At 30.9% G+C, this 13007-nt stretch overlaps 1 protein-coding gene across 1 annotated transcript in view; it reads left to right on the plus strand.

Moving 5' to 3' along the window:
* Positions 1 to 13007, plus strand: part of Best2 (bestrophin 2) — a gene marked incomplete at its 5' end in the record, with an annotated part of 116978 nt that overhangs the window by 91764 nt on the left and 12207 nt on the right. Inside the window, 1 exon segment of the mRNA XM_088240319.1 lies at positions 7780 to 7908. Coding sequence (XP_088096445.1) covers positions 7780 to 7908 — 129 coding nt within the window.

Raw genomic sequence — 13007 nt, forward strand, 5'->3', positions numbered from 1 at the left:
AAGAAATACTCAAAATTCTAAAACACTCATAGATTTTGTTTTTTCAAAAGATTTTTATTTGTTAGTCAATATTACACATGAACTGAAAATACATATCAGATCATGAGACTATAGTCATAACTATTAAATATGGATATTCTAAACCTACTAAAGATGGAGAGATTTTTTATAGGGAAAAACAGAATTACAACAAAGGAAAAATATGTATGGAACTCCCAAAAGAAAATTGGAATAATAAAACATACATATGTGAAGTAAATTATAAAGCAGATATTTAGATTTGTGAACAATATGATGAAAATAATTGACAACATCATGCCTACTAAAAAATGTATTCAAGAATGCTAACAAATGGTATTCACAACCCTCGTGTAAACTTCAGAAACAGAGAGATGACTCATACCAAGTAGCTCAAATCATGCAATCAGATGAAGAATGGGAAATATACAAATGCAAATAGCAAAGAAATTTAGCTTAAAAAAAAGTTCAACAATGTTTGATTATGTCCAAATGCTTGCAGACTGGCTGGATTTCCTCCCTAGGGAGTTGTTCCCTCTCTGTTGAAATAAATTTAAATATGAACAACTCCCTAGTGAGGAAATCTAGCCAGTCTGCAAGCATTTGGACATAATCAAACATTGTTGAATTACTACCTGATAAAAGAAGATGTATAAAAATTGAAAAATTGTTTTCAGGCGTTGCCTAGTAGGTGATTTGGTTCAGCCGGATGAATCTCACCCACGAGATAAAGGTTTCAGCTCTTTTACTTCACAAAAGTCAACAGATGGAAGATTTGAGGAAATGTGGATGTTCAAACATGGGCAGAATGGTGAATGTTACACAGTGTGTAAAGTGGCCACTTAAACCAGAAAAAAAAATCCCTCTCTGTTGAAATAAATTTAAATAAAAAAAAGTTAATTATTTACTCATAAAAATTACTTTAAAAAGTTGTGTATCACATTAAAAGCGATAATCAGTGGTAAACATAAAGAATGCCCTAATGAAATAGTATTCTGTGACAGCACATAAACAAACAAGAAAAAAATTGCCCAGAAATTCAATCACCATTTTATATCCAGTATAGTATTTATATTTGTCGGCCTCGTGGTGTAATGGTCAGCGCATTTGCCTACCATGCAAGAGGTCTCGGGTTCGATTCCCGACATGGTTAATATGAAATATTATTTAAGGGGGTGTTTTTACACTAGAATAATTCATAGTCCCTAGACTGGTACATGAAGCGAAAGACTGATCACCTCACCTTCATGTAACAAAAATGATCGAGATACGCTGCGATAGTGGACCAATGCAGTGCCCTACGCACCATTAGGTGCCGAAAGGGAATGATGATGATGATTGTGATAGAAAAAATATATAATAGCATTCCAGACATAGCTCAAAGTGTAGACAACCAAATTATTCAAGGGATAATCTACAGTCAAATTTATAAATTCAGTAAAGTTGATTAAAAAAAATCAACCAGTATCCTAAACAGGATGCAACCAAAGCCATCCCAGGATGGTTCAACGATTAGTATTATTAAGGACTTAATGCCTGTTGTTGGAGAATATTTGGTGGGAATTATAAATGAGTCATTAATGAGAGATGTCATTCCGAAAAAATCCAAAGTGAACTTCTGTGTAAAATAAAAAGTATAGGAATTGACACTAATGATCTAAAATGGTTTAGTGATTATTCAAATGATAGAACTCTAAAAACAAAATTTGTAAATACACTGTCATTCGAAAAAACTACTAATCTAGGAGTTCCACAGGGATCAGTCTGGAACCAATACTTTTTATTATTTATATAAATGATATTGTTAAATGCTTAAAGTGTTATTCTGCTAAACTTTTTGTCGATGACACTCTGCTCTTTGTGCCGAAAACAATGTTGTTTTTTTTTATTCATACAAATGAGTACTTCAAAATTGCTTCAAGTCCTCTTTGTAAGGTATGTCTTAAGGTAAACCTATTTTTTTACAATTATTCCAAAAAAAACTTTTTTTTAATTTTTTATATACTGATAAACTGCAGGGCTTTAGATTTTAAATGTCTGAAGGAATAAAATTTTAAAAATTATTCGGCATTTTCTTTAAAAGTTCAAAAATAGAGTGACAGTGACAGCTGGCAGGGACCAACCTGATTTTTCACGTACATGCAATATTCTTTCTAAAGCCTTGGTATGCTGCGTGTAAAATATTGAATATACGGTTGCGATTTCGTTACTTATTTAAATTTTTCACTCGAGTTGTCCTAGAAAAAATAGGTAACAAGTACACAGATTCAAAAGTGATTTAAGTATGTCAGTATCGAAATTAGCATCTGTCTCAATTCTTCCTCAGAAATGATCTCACATCATGAATACCAAGATTATGTGAGCGCTATATTCGAGTGTGTTCATTATTTGTACATACTTGGGTACTGTAAAGTGTAATTTGAATTTTACTTTCGTTGGCCTTTGTGCGAAGGTGAACTTCCTCGTCGATAGATATTTTAAATTATTGCAAAAATTCAAACATGATAAAATTGCACATTTATTAATTTATTCCCAGATCATTGTAAGTTGAATCAAACATCATTGGTAGACATATCTAGGCACTAGATACTAGCCAATAATGTATTTATTTTATAACTTCGTTATTATTTCATTCCTTTTTTTGTGGTTCATCTTTGTGTATTTTTACCAGTTTTCACCGGTAAGCAATGATTATTTCATAGATGCGTATGTTTTTACGGTCACTGTTATCAATACGTAAAAAATGTATGCATATTCTGTTTTTCATGCAGAAAACTTAATTTTACTTTGTAGATAAATGTAAACTTCCCATAGTAATCGGGGCCCTGGGTACATAATATGAAAATTACAATGGTTTACAGCAAATGAGCATTTCAATGTTTTAATGCTGGTACTTGGTGGTTATAAGAAAGGGTATTGTACTGAAACTTTTTTGGTACTTTTGATTAGCACCTGTAATATAAAACAGGAATTTAGCTATGTCAGAATGGAGATAGAACATCGGACCTTTGATCCGGAGTTCACAACGCTACATACCACAGGACCACTAAGTTCTGTCTTAGGACAACTGAGAATGGTGAACTCGCAATAATTGAACCAGGGATAAAGCTATAAATAAGAATTAACATTTTATCGACTCCGTCCATCGCATTTACCTGTCTGAAAACTTGACGTTTATAGCTGTAGTTGTCAATTAAGATTCTCGTATATTGGAGTGTATCTACTTACTGACGTCCATTTTCGCAAGCGTAGTCAGGAATTCGAGAGTAGATTCACACGACGCAATATATTATATTCGTGTCGAAAAAATCTCATCAAACTCTTCGAGGTCAGGTGGATCTGAAGATTGCTCATAATTATTATATTGATAAAAAATACAATGTCAAGGTTAAGCTGTTGGACTCGGAGGCTGGTGGATGTACTCAGTAGGGTAGGGCAGGCCTAGTTGATACAGGGGCTAGTTGGTACAGGGGCTAGTTGGTACATATGGAGATACTTATGTCTTGTTACACACGTTTAACGGTACAATAAGCTCATCAGTATAACACTCAATTTATTTCAATATATATGTATCTTTATTTTTTGTCTTCACATCTTCTGCTTCCACATCTTGCACATTAGGAAAGTACAAAGACATGTACATAAATTGATTAAATTTGTGAGTTTATTTTTATTCATTTCTTATCAAAACATAAATAAACTTACTTATCAAAAGTAGACAAACACAGCTAAGAGACGTTCTACGGAAAAACACCTAAAATCAGTTTCATGGAAAATATTTTAACTCTACTTTTAATTTGTGATATTTATGGCACATTATTCAATTAGTTGCATAAAATAAAAAATACACAATAATATCAATAATCAAAAAGAAAATAACATTTTATCATCACATTCTCCATCCAGACCGTGGATAGGACGCTGCGTTGGTACACCAATCGCAGCGCATCGAATCTTATTCAGTTTTGTTACATGAAGGTAACATGGTCAGTCTTACGTTACAGGTGCCATAACATATATTTACACGCTAATGACATTTAAAATAAATTCTAGTGTTTAGTGTGTACATGTACATAAACTTAGTACGAACTTCTACAATAAAACATTCAATACTTTCAACCAGAATAAAATACTGATATTTAATATGTATATTTAAAGTGGGCCGATTGATTTCTTACTAAAATACTTTTTGTTTTAAATATAAGGAAAGGGAAGGTTGATACAATCTTACATTTTATTGATATCGAATACTCTTTTTTTTAAACTCTGTATTAGTTTTTCATGCTTTTCGTTATAGAGCGATTTGATTGCCTGCTGCTTTAAAAATCCACAAAATTTTAATGAGTTTTAAGAGCAATTAACCCCGTTCTCCCCCACATAATAAATACATACGTACTTATATAAATATTATATAGGCTACCTTGCCCGGGGCGAAACACGTGTGCTGTGCCCACCGTTATCTCCGTCTTGTCTTATAATCCACAAGATCAGACTATCGTAAAGACCCTACCATGATGTCGAATCTTCAGTCATTCGTCAGACCAAAGTATCAAGCAAATATTCAAATATTGCGATACTTTGGTCGACGAATGAACTGAACAGACTTCGACAATCCTGGCTAGGGTCTTTAACGATAGTCTTAATTGCATGGAGATATTAAGGGTTATAAATGGCACAAAAATATTTTTTTATGTTTATTTAAATATATAAAGATTTTTCTCAAATATGATTTTACGAAATATTCAATTTCAATTATATTTTATTTCGGTATTTAAATCAGTTTTATATTTATTTTATTATTTTCCTTGAAAAAGTCAATGCTACCGCAGTATATTTTTACTAAAAAACATCTTTTGATTATGATCAAGTAACTGAATGTTATTGAATATTTGTATTATAGCCACTTACCGACTTTTCTATGTCTACCGGTTTTAAAACGTACCCGACTCTTCGTCGGGACACCATTTAAACCAACATGCAAAACCTACTATACACCTTCACCATAGTTATTTATTTATTATTATTCGTTATAAGCGGACAGCCTTAGCTGATGCGCCTATATCTCGTGTACTGCTTTTTGTCTAAGTTCTTATTCCTTTAAAAAAGCATCCAAACGGTTTTTAAGCTGGTTGGCCGAAATGGAATGGACAACTAGATTTGGCAATTTATTCCAGCCTGAAACTACCCTGCTGGCAAGGAAGTTTTTCTTAGGATTGAGGTGGAATTGGGGACGATGGAGCTTCCAGATATGACCCCATAAGTGTGTGTTGGGATTTAATTGATACATCTCATGCAGGGGGCAGTCATAGTAATAATTGAGTATCTTATAAGTTTATTTCAAGTCCCTTGACTTTCATAGTTCTTCCAATAGTCTCCTACTGCTTTTAATCTACCGTGGTAAGGTATCTTTTTGAGTAATTTGGGGATAGTTGCTGCATAAAAATATTAAACTGGACCGAGAAAAGTCGGTTAGTATAAATATTTCATGAAATTTAGTTAAATGTTTCGTCACTAAGTTAAGGCTTTTAAATATTATTATCTATTTTTAACTGACACGTTTAATGTGTCCTTTGATTTAAATATTGAAATTTAAAGGAATTTTCACTAATTTGAATGTGAGAATATACGAGACATTTTCATTTTCATCTAAATGGAAAAATAGTACAGCAAATTTAGTGTTGTAATTGAAGACCTTGTTTTAAAAACATTATGTCACGAACCAACAATTTTTCAGGAGAGTGTTTAAACTAAATACCAAGATTTTTATGTAATTTAATTATAGGTATACTTTTGGTGCACTGCATAAATCTTGAAAATGTTGTTTGTAAATTTAAATATTTAAAAAATTTTAATTCCTACAAATTTTAATAGATTTAGTCAAATGTTAAATACACTTATTTGTTTATTAATTTGTATGAACCACTTTAATTTTTTTTATTACACTTCGACCGGTTTCGAGGTTACTACCTCATCGTCAGGAATTTAACTAACTTATAATTACACACGTTGCTAATTATATAATAAAATATTGTATCAAAGAGACAGAAAATTGAAAGAAAGAGAGAGAAAGAAGATAAAATAAATCACAACGGGAATAGTTTTAAAAGAGGACTCGAAGTTAAATTTAATTGATTATTTATTATTTGAAGTTTTTGATTAATGGCTTTACTAATTTTTGATTGTTCTAAATTATCTAAACGAAAACCATTTTTATTAAAATTTCTACACCCGTTTCTTGATTAAATTCATGGTTTTCGGATATAAGATGATTTGCGAATTCTGAAAAATTAAATGTCATACTACAAAGTGAAACATGTTTTTGATAACAAAAATAAAACATTAAATAGTTTACTTGAAATCCTTTATTGTAAATCCAGACTCGGGCAAAGACATTCATTTTTCGTAAAACCGTAAAATGCATTTCACAAGGACAATATGATAGGGAATAAATTATTGGACTTTATTCCAATTTCAATTTTTGTTAAAACTATGGATTAAAAAGCAGCTTTATATAGCTTTTTAAAAAATAAATATCAAATACTTTTGTTATAATTTTCTCATCTCAATTGAAAAAAATGTGTTCTGATATTTGTATTTATTTTTTATTTTTTAATATCTATCGTATTCTTTCAGTAGCTTTTACACTCAGGCCTTAGTGGGTTTTTTTTGGTTTTTGTGGTGAAGTATTTTGTACATGTAACTTATGTATACCTATTGTAAAATGCAAAGAAAAAAATATAATTTTAAAAAAATAATGTTGGTGAGACATTTGCTATTCTTGGACAATATTTGGACTTTTGTGGTTTTTAGTGCAAACTATGAAGAAATTAGTAAGTATGAATGACTGAAATAAAAATAGCTGTTATTCAGAAACTTGTACCTATATAGTTGTGAACTCTCCATATTTATATTAGTAAAAATATTCAGTAAACGCTTTTAAAAACATGATATATAATAGACTATTCAGAACACCTTTCGAACAGACAAACAATGAGTGATAGTGGCACTACATGCTATTTAAAGGAAATTTTCCGTTTATTCAAACAAACTGATATAGACAATTACTGTTTTCAAACAAATTGGTGTGGACATGTGGCTGTTTTATAAAAACCGTATTTTAAACAGTAAATTTGAGTTACCTATGTTTTTTTAGAAATAGTTGGAAATCACGACTGTATAGTCTCATAAATAGAGAATAATAAAATCTAATTATAGATAAATATATTTATTTATAATTAGATTTAAATTTAAATAACTAATTTAAGGCATGTTTCATATTTTGTAAAATGTTTCCCTCGGCACGGGACACCCCAGTGAGGGAACATTATTCTGTAAAAAAAATAGAATACAAACAATGTCAAAGTATAAATATATAAATATATTTTTTATTGTAAAAAATAAATATTAGCCTTCTTATAATTTACCAAAATATTTCAATTTTTGGTGGCCATTTTTTACGAGTTGTAAATAACTCACTATTAGAAAATGGAAATCAAGTTGGGGTAGAGGGGGGTTTGAACCTCGGACCTCTAGCCCGTGAGTCCGCAACACTAGCCACGGGACCACAACCTGATAATTTTCTGTTTTTAGAACAAGGTCTTCAATTCATATCCTTTTGTCCATTGAATGATGTTTAAATCATTTTGTGATGCTTGTTGTTTTACGATATTTCAATAACACACTTCTTCATAACTGCAGTTACTTGCTCGCATCTAAATATTTGTTATATTATTTATTGTTAAATCTTGTATTGTATTCTAGGTGGTGACATTAGCACTGTATACTTACTTCATCGCTGCATTGATGGGAAGGCAGATGGTACCAAATCAAGGAACTTCGGGAAAATATGAAGATCCGGATATCTATTTTCCTCTCTTCACAGCCCTCCAGGTAAATATGAGTTAACTTTTGTTGATAACAGACTATGAAACTGTCAACTCGAATTTTGAATTAAGAATAATTATGACACTTTCTTCCACACAAATTTATAACAAAAAAAGACATTTGGATTCATTTCATGGCAAAGTTTTTTTTCGTGGGTACATATGAAATAACCACGTATTCGCTCTTATTCAACGGCTCAAGCCTTCAACAAAATGTAATCATAAAAATAAAATGAAAAATATATATATATTAAAACAGTGACAAACAGAAAAAAATATACATGTAAATATAACAGAAAATAAAAAGTCTGGGAGTGACAAAATCAATGTGTCGGGTAATCAACGTCAGAGATATTACTACACACCACACGTAGTAAATAATTTCAGTTCGAAAAGGAAATGGTTAAAAATACCGATTTTAATTTTAATTGGGATAAATAAAATAAATGTACATTTTCATGTTTGTTTGCTAACACGAGGAGCTGTGGAAAAGGCAAGTACTTAGCGTAGCTAATAGTTAATAGTTAACATATGATTTATTCATAGAATAATTGTAAAATTATTTTTGTACCTATATTATCTAAATAAATTTATTTATTCCGGTGAACTAACTTAACATTCTACGTAGAATAATAAATGTTTCCCATTACATATAAATATTGCCATTTGTTCTGCGAACACTGTTATTATAAACACAATAAAGGACAATCGTAATGAAATGCAAAACACAGATTTGTTACGGTAGTGTTATTACAAATTTTACTGTTTCATTTATGGGTATAATCTTCCGCACATTGTTTACATTTTATCGAATAGTGTGTTCAATACGCCCTTCACTCGTGAGTATTTGCTTTCAAGCAAAATAATAGCTTACAACTTGCAATTGCGTCAATAAACATATATTCTGAGGTGAGGAAACCACAAAACACCTTTTTATCTCCACAGAGGCAGGTAAAATAATTGAGATAGGAATATGAAAGTCTGATCATGCAACATACCAGAACTGACCTGGTTCAAATGTACGTAGGTACACACTGTCTAAAATTTTCCATTATACTGGTGATGTCAACTTCTTTTCAGAGAAATTAGCTCTTGAATTCATTCTCAACATTTCAGCGCTTTGCAATATCAACGCGTATATTCCACGTTGAAAACTAGTCTGATTTAATTTTAACATTGTTTACTATATTCATAGGTAACATGATCTAGAAACCCGATCTAGTCTTATTGAAAGTAGATACTGAAGGGCGAATGGCGCGTGGCTAAATATCTATTTAAAGTGTGCGTAAAACATCGGGTGTGGCTATTATGGCTGAACACCAGATAATGATTGCTCATCAATTTCCCCTCCATACACTCGTCTTCCATCTGGTCTTGATGAAATATCCCCTCAGTATGAAGGTCGTGAATAGTTATTTTTTTAAATTTATGTACGCTTCAAAGAACCTTTTACGTTTTTTAACAGCGGTGAATAAATTACAATATAAGATAACATAGGTACAATATAAAAGTAATTAAAAATATTAAAAAAAAAAAACAAAGTGTCAATAAAAGTAACATACCTAACATTACTTTAAAAATACAGCCATAAAAAAAGTTAGATTGAAAAACATCGGAGTAATAGAGTAATTCAATTAATTTTTATTTAAAAAATGTACGTACATATAAAAATTATTATAGTTTACAATATCGTTTATCAAAAGAGGCAATTAAAAAATAAATTTTAATTTGTGACTTTTCTAAAAAAATACCGAGTAATTATATTTTATTTTGTTTTATAGTCAAATATTTGGTCATACTAATTACCATACCTGAAGTTGGTTCGTGAATAATTATTATTGTTACAAAAAATGCTGCTTCAATTATTCAATCTAATAAATAAAATAAAAATAACAAATCTGCTATAACTAAAATAAATAAATATAAATAAAAATTTAAGCAATCCCGTTTTACTTCTTCTTTGAAAATCGTAATTTTAGGTATTTTTGTAATTTAAAAAAAGTTTTTTCCTAAATTTTATATTGCACAGGGACTAACTGAATTGTCGCGATTGGAACTGTTAGGTATTTGGGTATTATAAAAATTAAGATCGATTCTAATGCAAGCATTGGAAAACTTTCTGACTTATGGAGTTTGACATTTTGCCGTAGGATAATTAGTTTCGCTTTTATCTTCGGTGGTTGGTTCCATTGCCCACTGATTCTTCTTCTAAATTGTTTACTTTTGTCAAAGAAGTCGCGGTGAGTGGTGACAGTGGTAAGAGAGAGGCATGTCGTCGGGATCCTCCTCTATGTGCCTCTTTCTCGAGCTCTTCTGGAGACATCCTGGAGAGAGACGTTGCGCTATTACCAATCGCCGTTGTCACTTGTTCATTCATTATTGACTTCTTTCACGAAATCAAGATCCTTTAATCCGTCCCTGGTCCCTGTACCACTAATTCCTTCATCGTTTTTATTCACCTTGTGGCGAGCAAATAACCCGAGATGGGCATCCATTCACGTTTATCACTAAACACGTTCCATCATTCGATGCTTAGGTAATAATGTGTAATCTAATAAAATCTATTATTTTATTTTAACATATGGTTGAATATTTTTAAATATTGATATTATTGTAAAGCGCACATGAATGATCTCACAATACCCACAACAACTTTATGAATTTCATGACTGCACCACTCGCCAGATAGCAGGTAGACGCTCGAATTTTGCGGGTTCGCGGATTTTGTCGTTACAATTGCGTTATCTTTATTTACTTTTTCCACCGAACTCACGCACATTTGATGAGAGTCCAGATGTTATTGCGCTGAAGAGAAAAAGATTGTACCCACACTCCACAGTAGCATAATCGCAACATGGACACTAGGGCTCAGTATTTAGCAATAAATTAGAAGCCGCAACCAAGTAAATGTGCAATACACAATACTCGTACATACAGTAAATGTGGCGTCACTAAAATGCCTAAAACTAACATGCAAAATAAAATACTTTTATTCAGCAATCATGATATATGTAATTGATAGTCATAGAAATTGGTTTATTAGTAAAACAGTCAATGACCTCTTAAACCTGAATTTCAACTCAGACTATTATATTCTTAATATAAATTAATTTATATTTATGAGGAAAAGAAGTGTTTTTTATTTTTGGATATTTATATATATATATAAATATATATATGTATAATGTAATAAGTGATAAAATATGTAAAGTATTTATGATATGTATAAACTTAATATGTATGTATGAAATATAATATCAACATGTAAATGCGAATATACTCGTATATGTATACTATACATGTGTGTATGTATGGTTATGAATGCATTACAAGTGCCCCGAGTCAACACGGATTTTCTAGCGAGTTGGGGCAAGTTTACAGGCATGGGTCGTTCCTGACTGTGTCGCTATAAACTGCGTCTCTGTCCCTAATAAATATATGTACAAGTTATTGATAAATAAAAAAATAAAAAATACATTTTGTTAATAGACTATCAAACTAATAATTAAAAAAAAATATATTTTTATGTATCGTATTTTCATCGCTTCGAGTTTTGCATTATTTTAATTCTTCTGCGCGTGACGTCACCAGTTCTCTTTGGTGAGTTGTCCTGATTGGTGGGTTAGCTTCGCGGAAACCGAAAATCTATGTTAACGCTTTGTCACTGGTTGTTTTTTAAGAACTTGTGACGTCATTTAAAGAAGTTAATTTTTTATTAAAATATTTTTATGCATTTTAGAGAAACTTCGCCGTACAATTGAATGTTAAAATTTTTACCGCATGTGAGAAAACGCTTTTTTATCCAATTTCTCGTCGCACTGAACTTCCTCATTCTAGTGAAAGGGCACATGATTAGTAGTTATAATTCCACATGAAATTCCACACACAATAATTGAACGTAGTCATGCAGAAAGCAGCCAGTCCACAATTTTGAAAAAATGAGATATTGATGTTATCGGGTGCAGTAAGGTCAAATCTATGTTCTGCTAAAAACAGCCTAACCGCTTTCATACAAACAATTGTTTTAATCACCTTCTGAAAATGGTGTCTATCACAAAAACGGCACTTCTCGATTTGCAGAAAACACCCACAGCACTAGGAAAATCTAAACGAATTTTAAAAATCATTAAAACTTGGCAAATACATAATTAAACTCTTGTTTGTACTACAAAAAAAAACTGATACATTCATTGTTTATCCGTTCAAGTCAAAAACATTCCAACTGTTGTGTAGATTTGATTATTCACTCTTTTCACAAAAATGCTATTATTTTAGTTTCACTTTTATATGGCTGGCTGCTTTCTGCATAACTACGTTCAATTGATGAACAATATCTAAACATTACAAATTGTGATTATTATAAAAATGTCATAGGTATTATTTTTTTGTTTGTGAACCATAATAAATAAAATAAGTGGCCAACTGAACTAAACTGTTATTTTTTAAACGTCTTTACAAAACAGCTTAATTTGTGAATCGGTAACTGTTATTGCTATTTTTATAAAAAACCAAAATGGCCACCTCTATAACTAACATGCTAGATCACGTTAAAAAATGTTTTTATTTATTTACATAATGTGATCACACGTCTTGATACCACGGGACACAGTAAATATCCAACAAGTACAATAAACATAATTAGAAAAATATAAAACAGATATCATACACACTTAAATATGATTAAAAAATAATTATCTATATAATTATTAGCTATTATCTCAGTTTCACTTTTCTATGGCTGGCTGCTTTCTGCATAACTACGTTCAATTACAGATCTGCACAATGCATTTATGGCTGCTTAGAACATGCATTTGGAAAATTATTCATAGAAATAATGGCAAACCAATGTGTAGTTAATGTATTTGAAATATTATGTAGGTTTTATTCGTGATAAGTAAATATGGGTAATATGTAGACAAGTTGACATACAACAGTAGGGAAGTAAAGAAGAATAATGTGGGTAATTACCAATACTCGTAGTTCCTGCATGTAACAGTAAATTATTTTATTACACAATATTCTTTGACGTAATATTTTGTCTGTTTCAATTTTAAAATGTCTCTGTTCTGCTTTTATTAATACGAGTATTTATATTTATGTTTCATT

Source organism: Micrasema longulum, unplaced genomic scaffold (genome assembly GCF_059751315.1).
Source record: "Micrasema longulum isolate JH-2025_06_02 unplaced genomic scaffold, ASM5975131v1 h1tg002421l, whole genome shotgun sequence".
NCBI lineage: Eukaryota > Metazoa > Arthropoda > Insecta > Trichoptera > Brachycentridae > Micrasema > Micrasema longulum.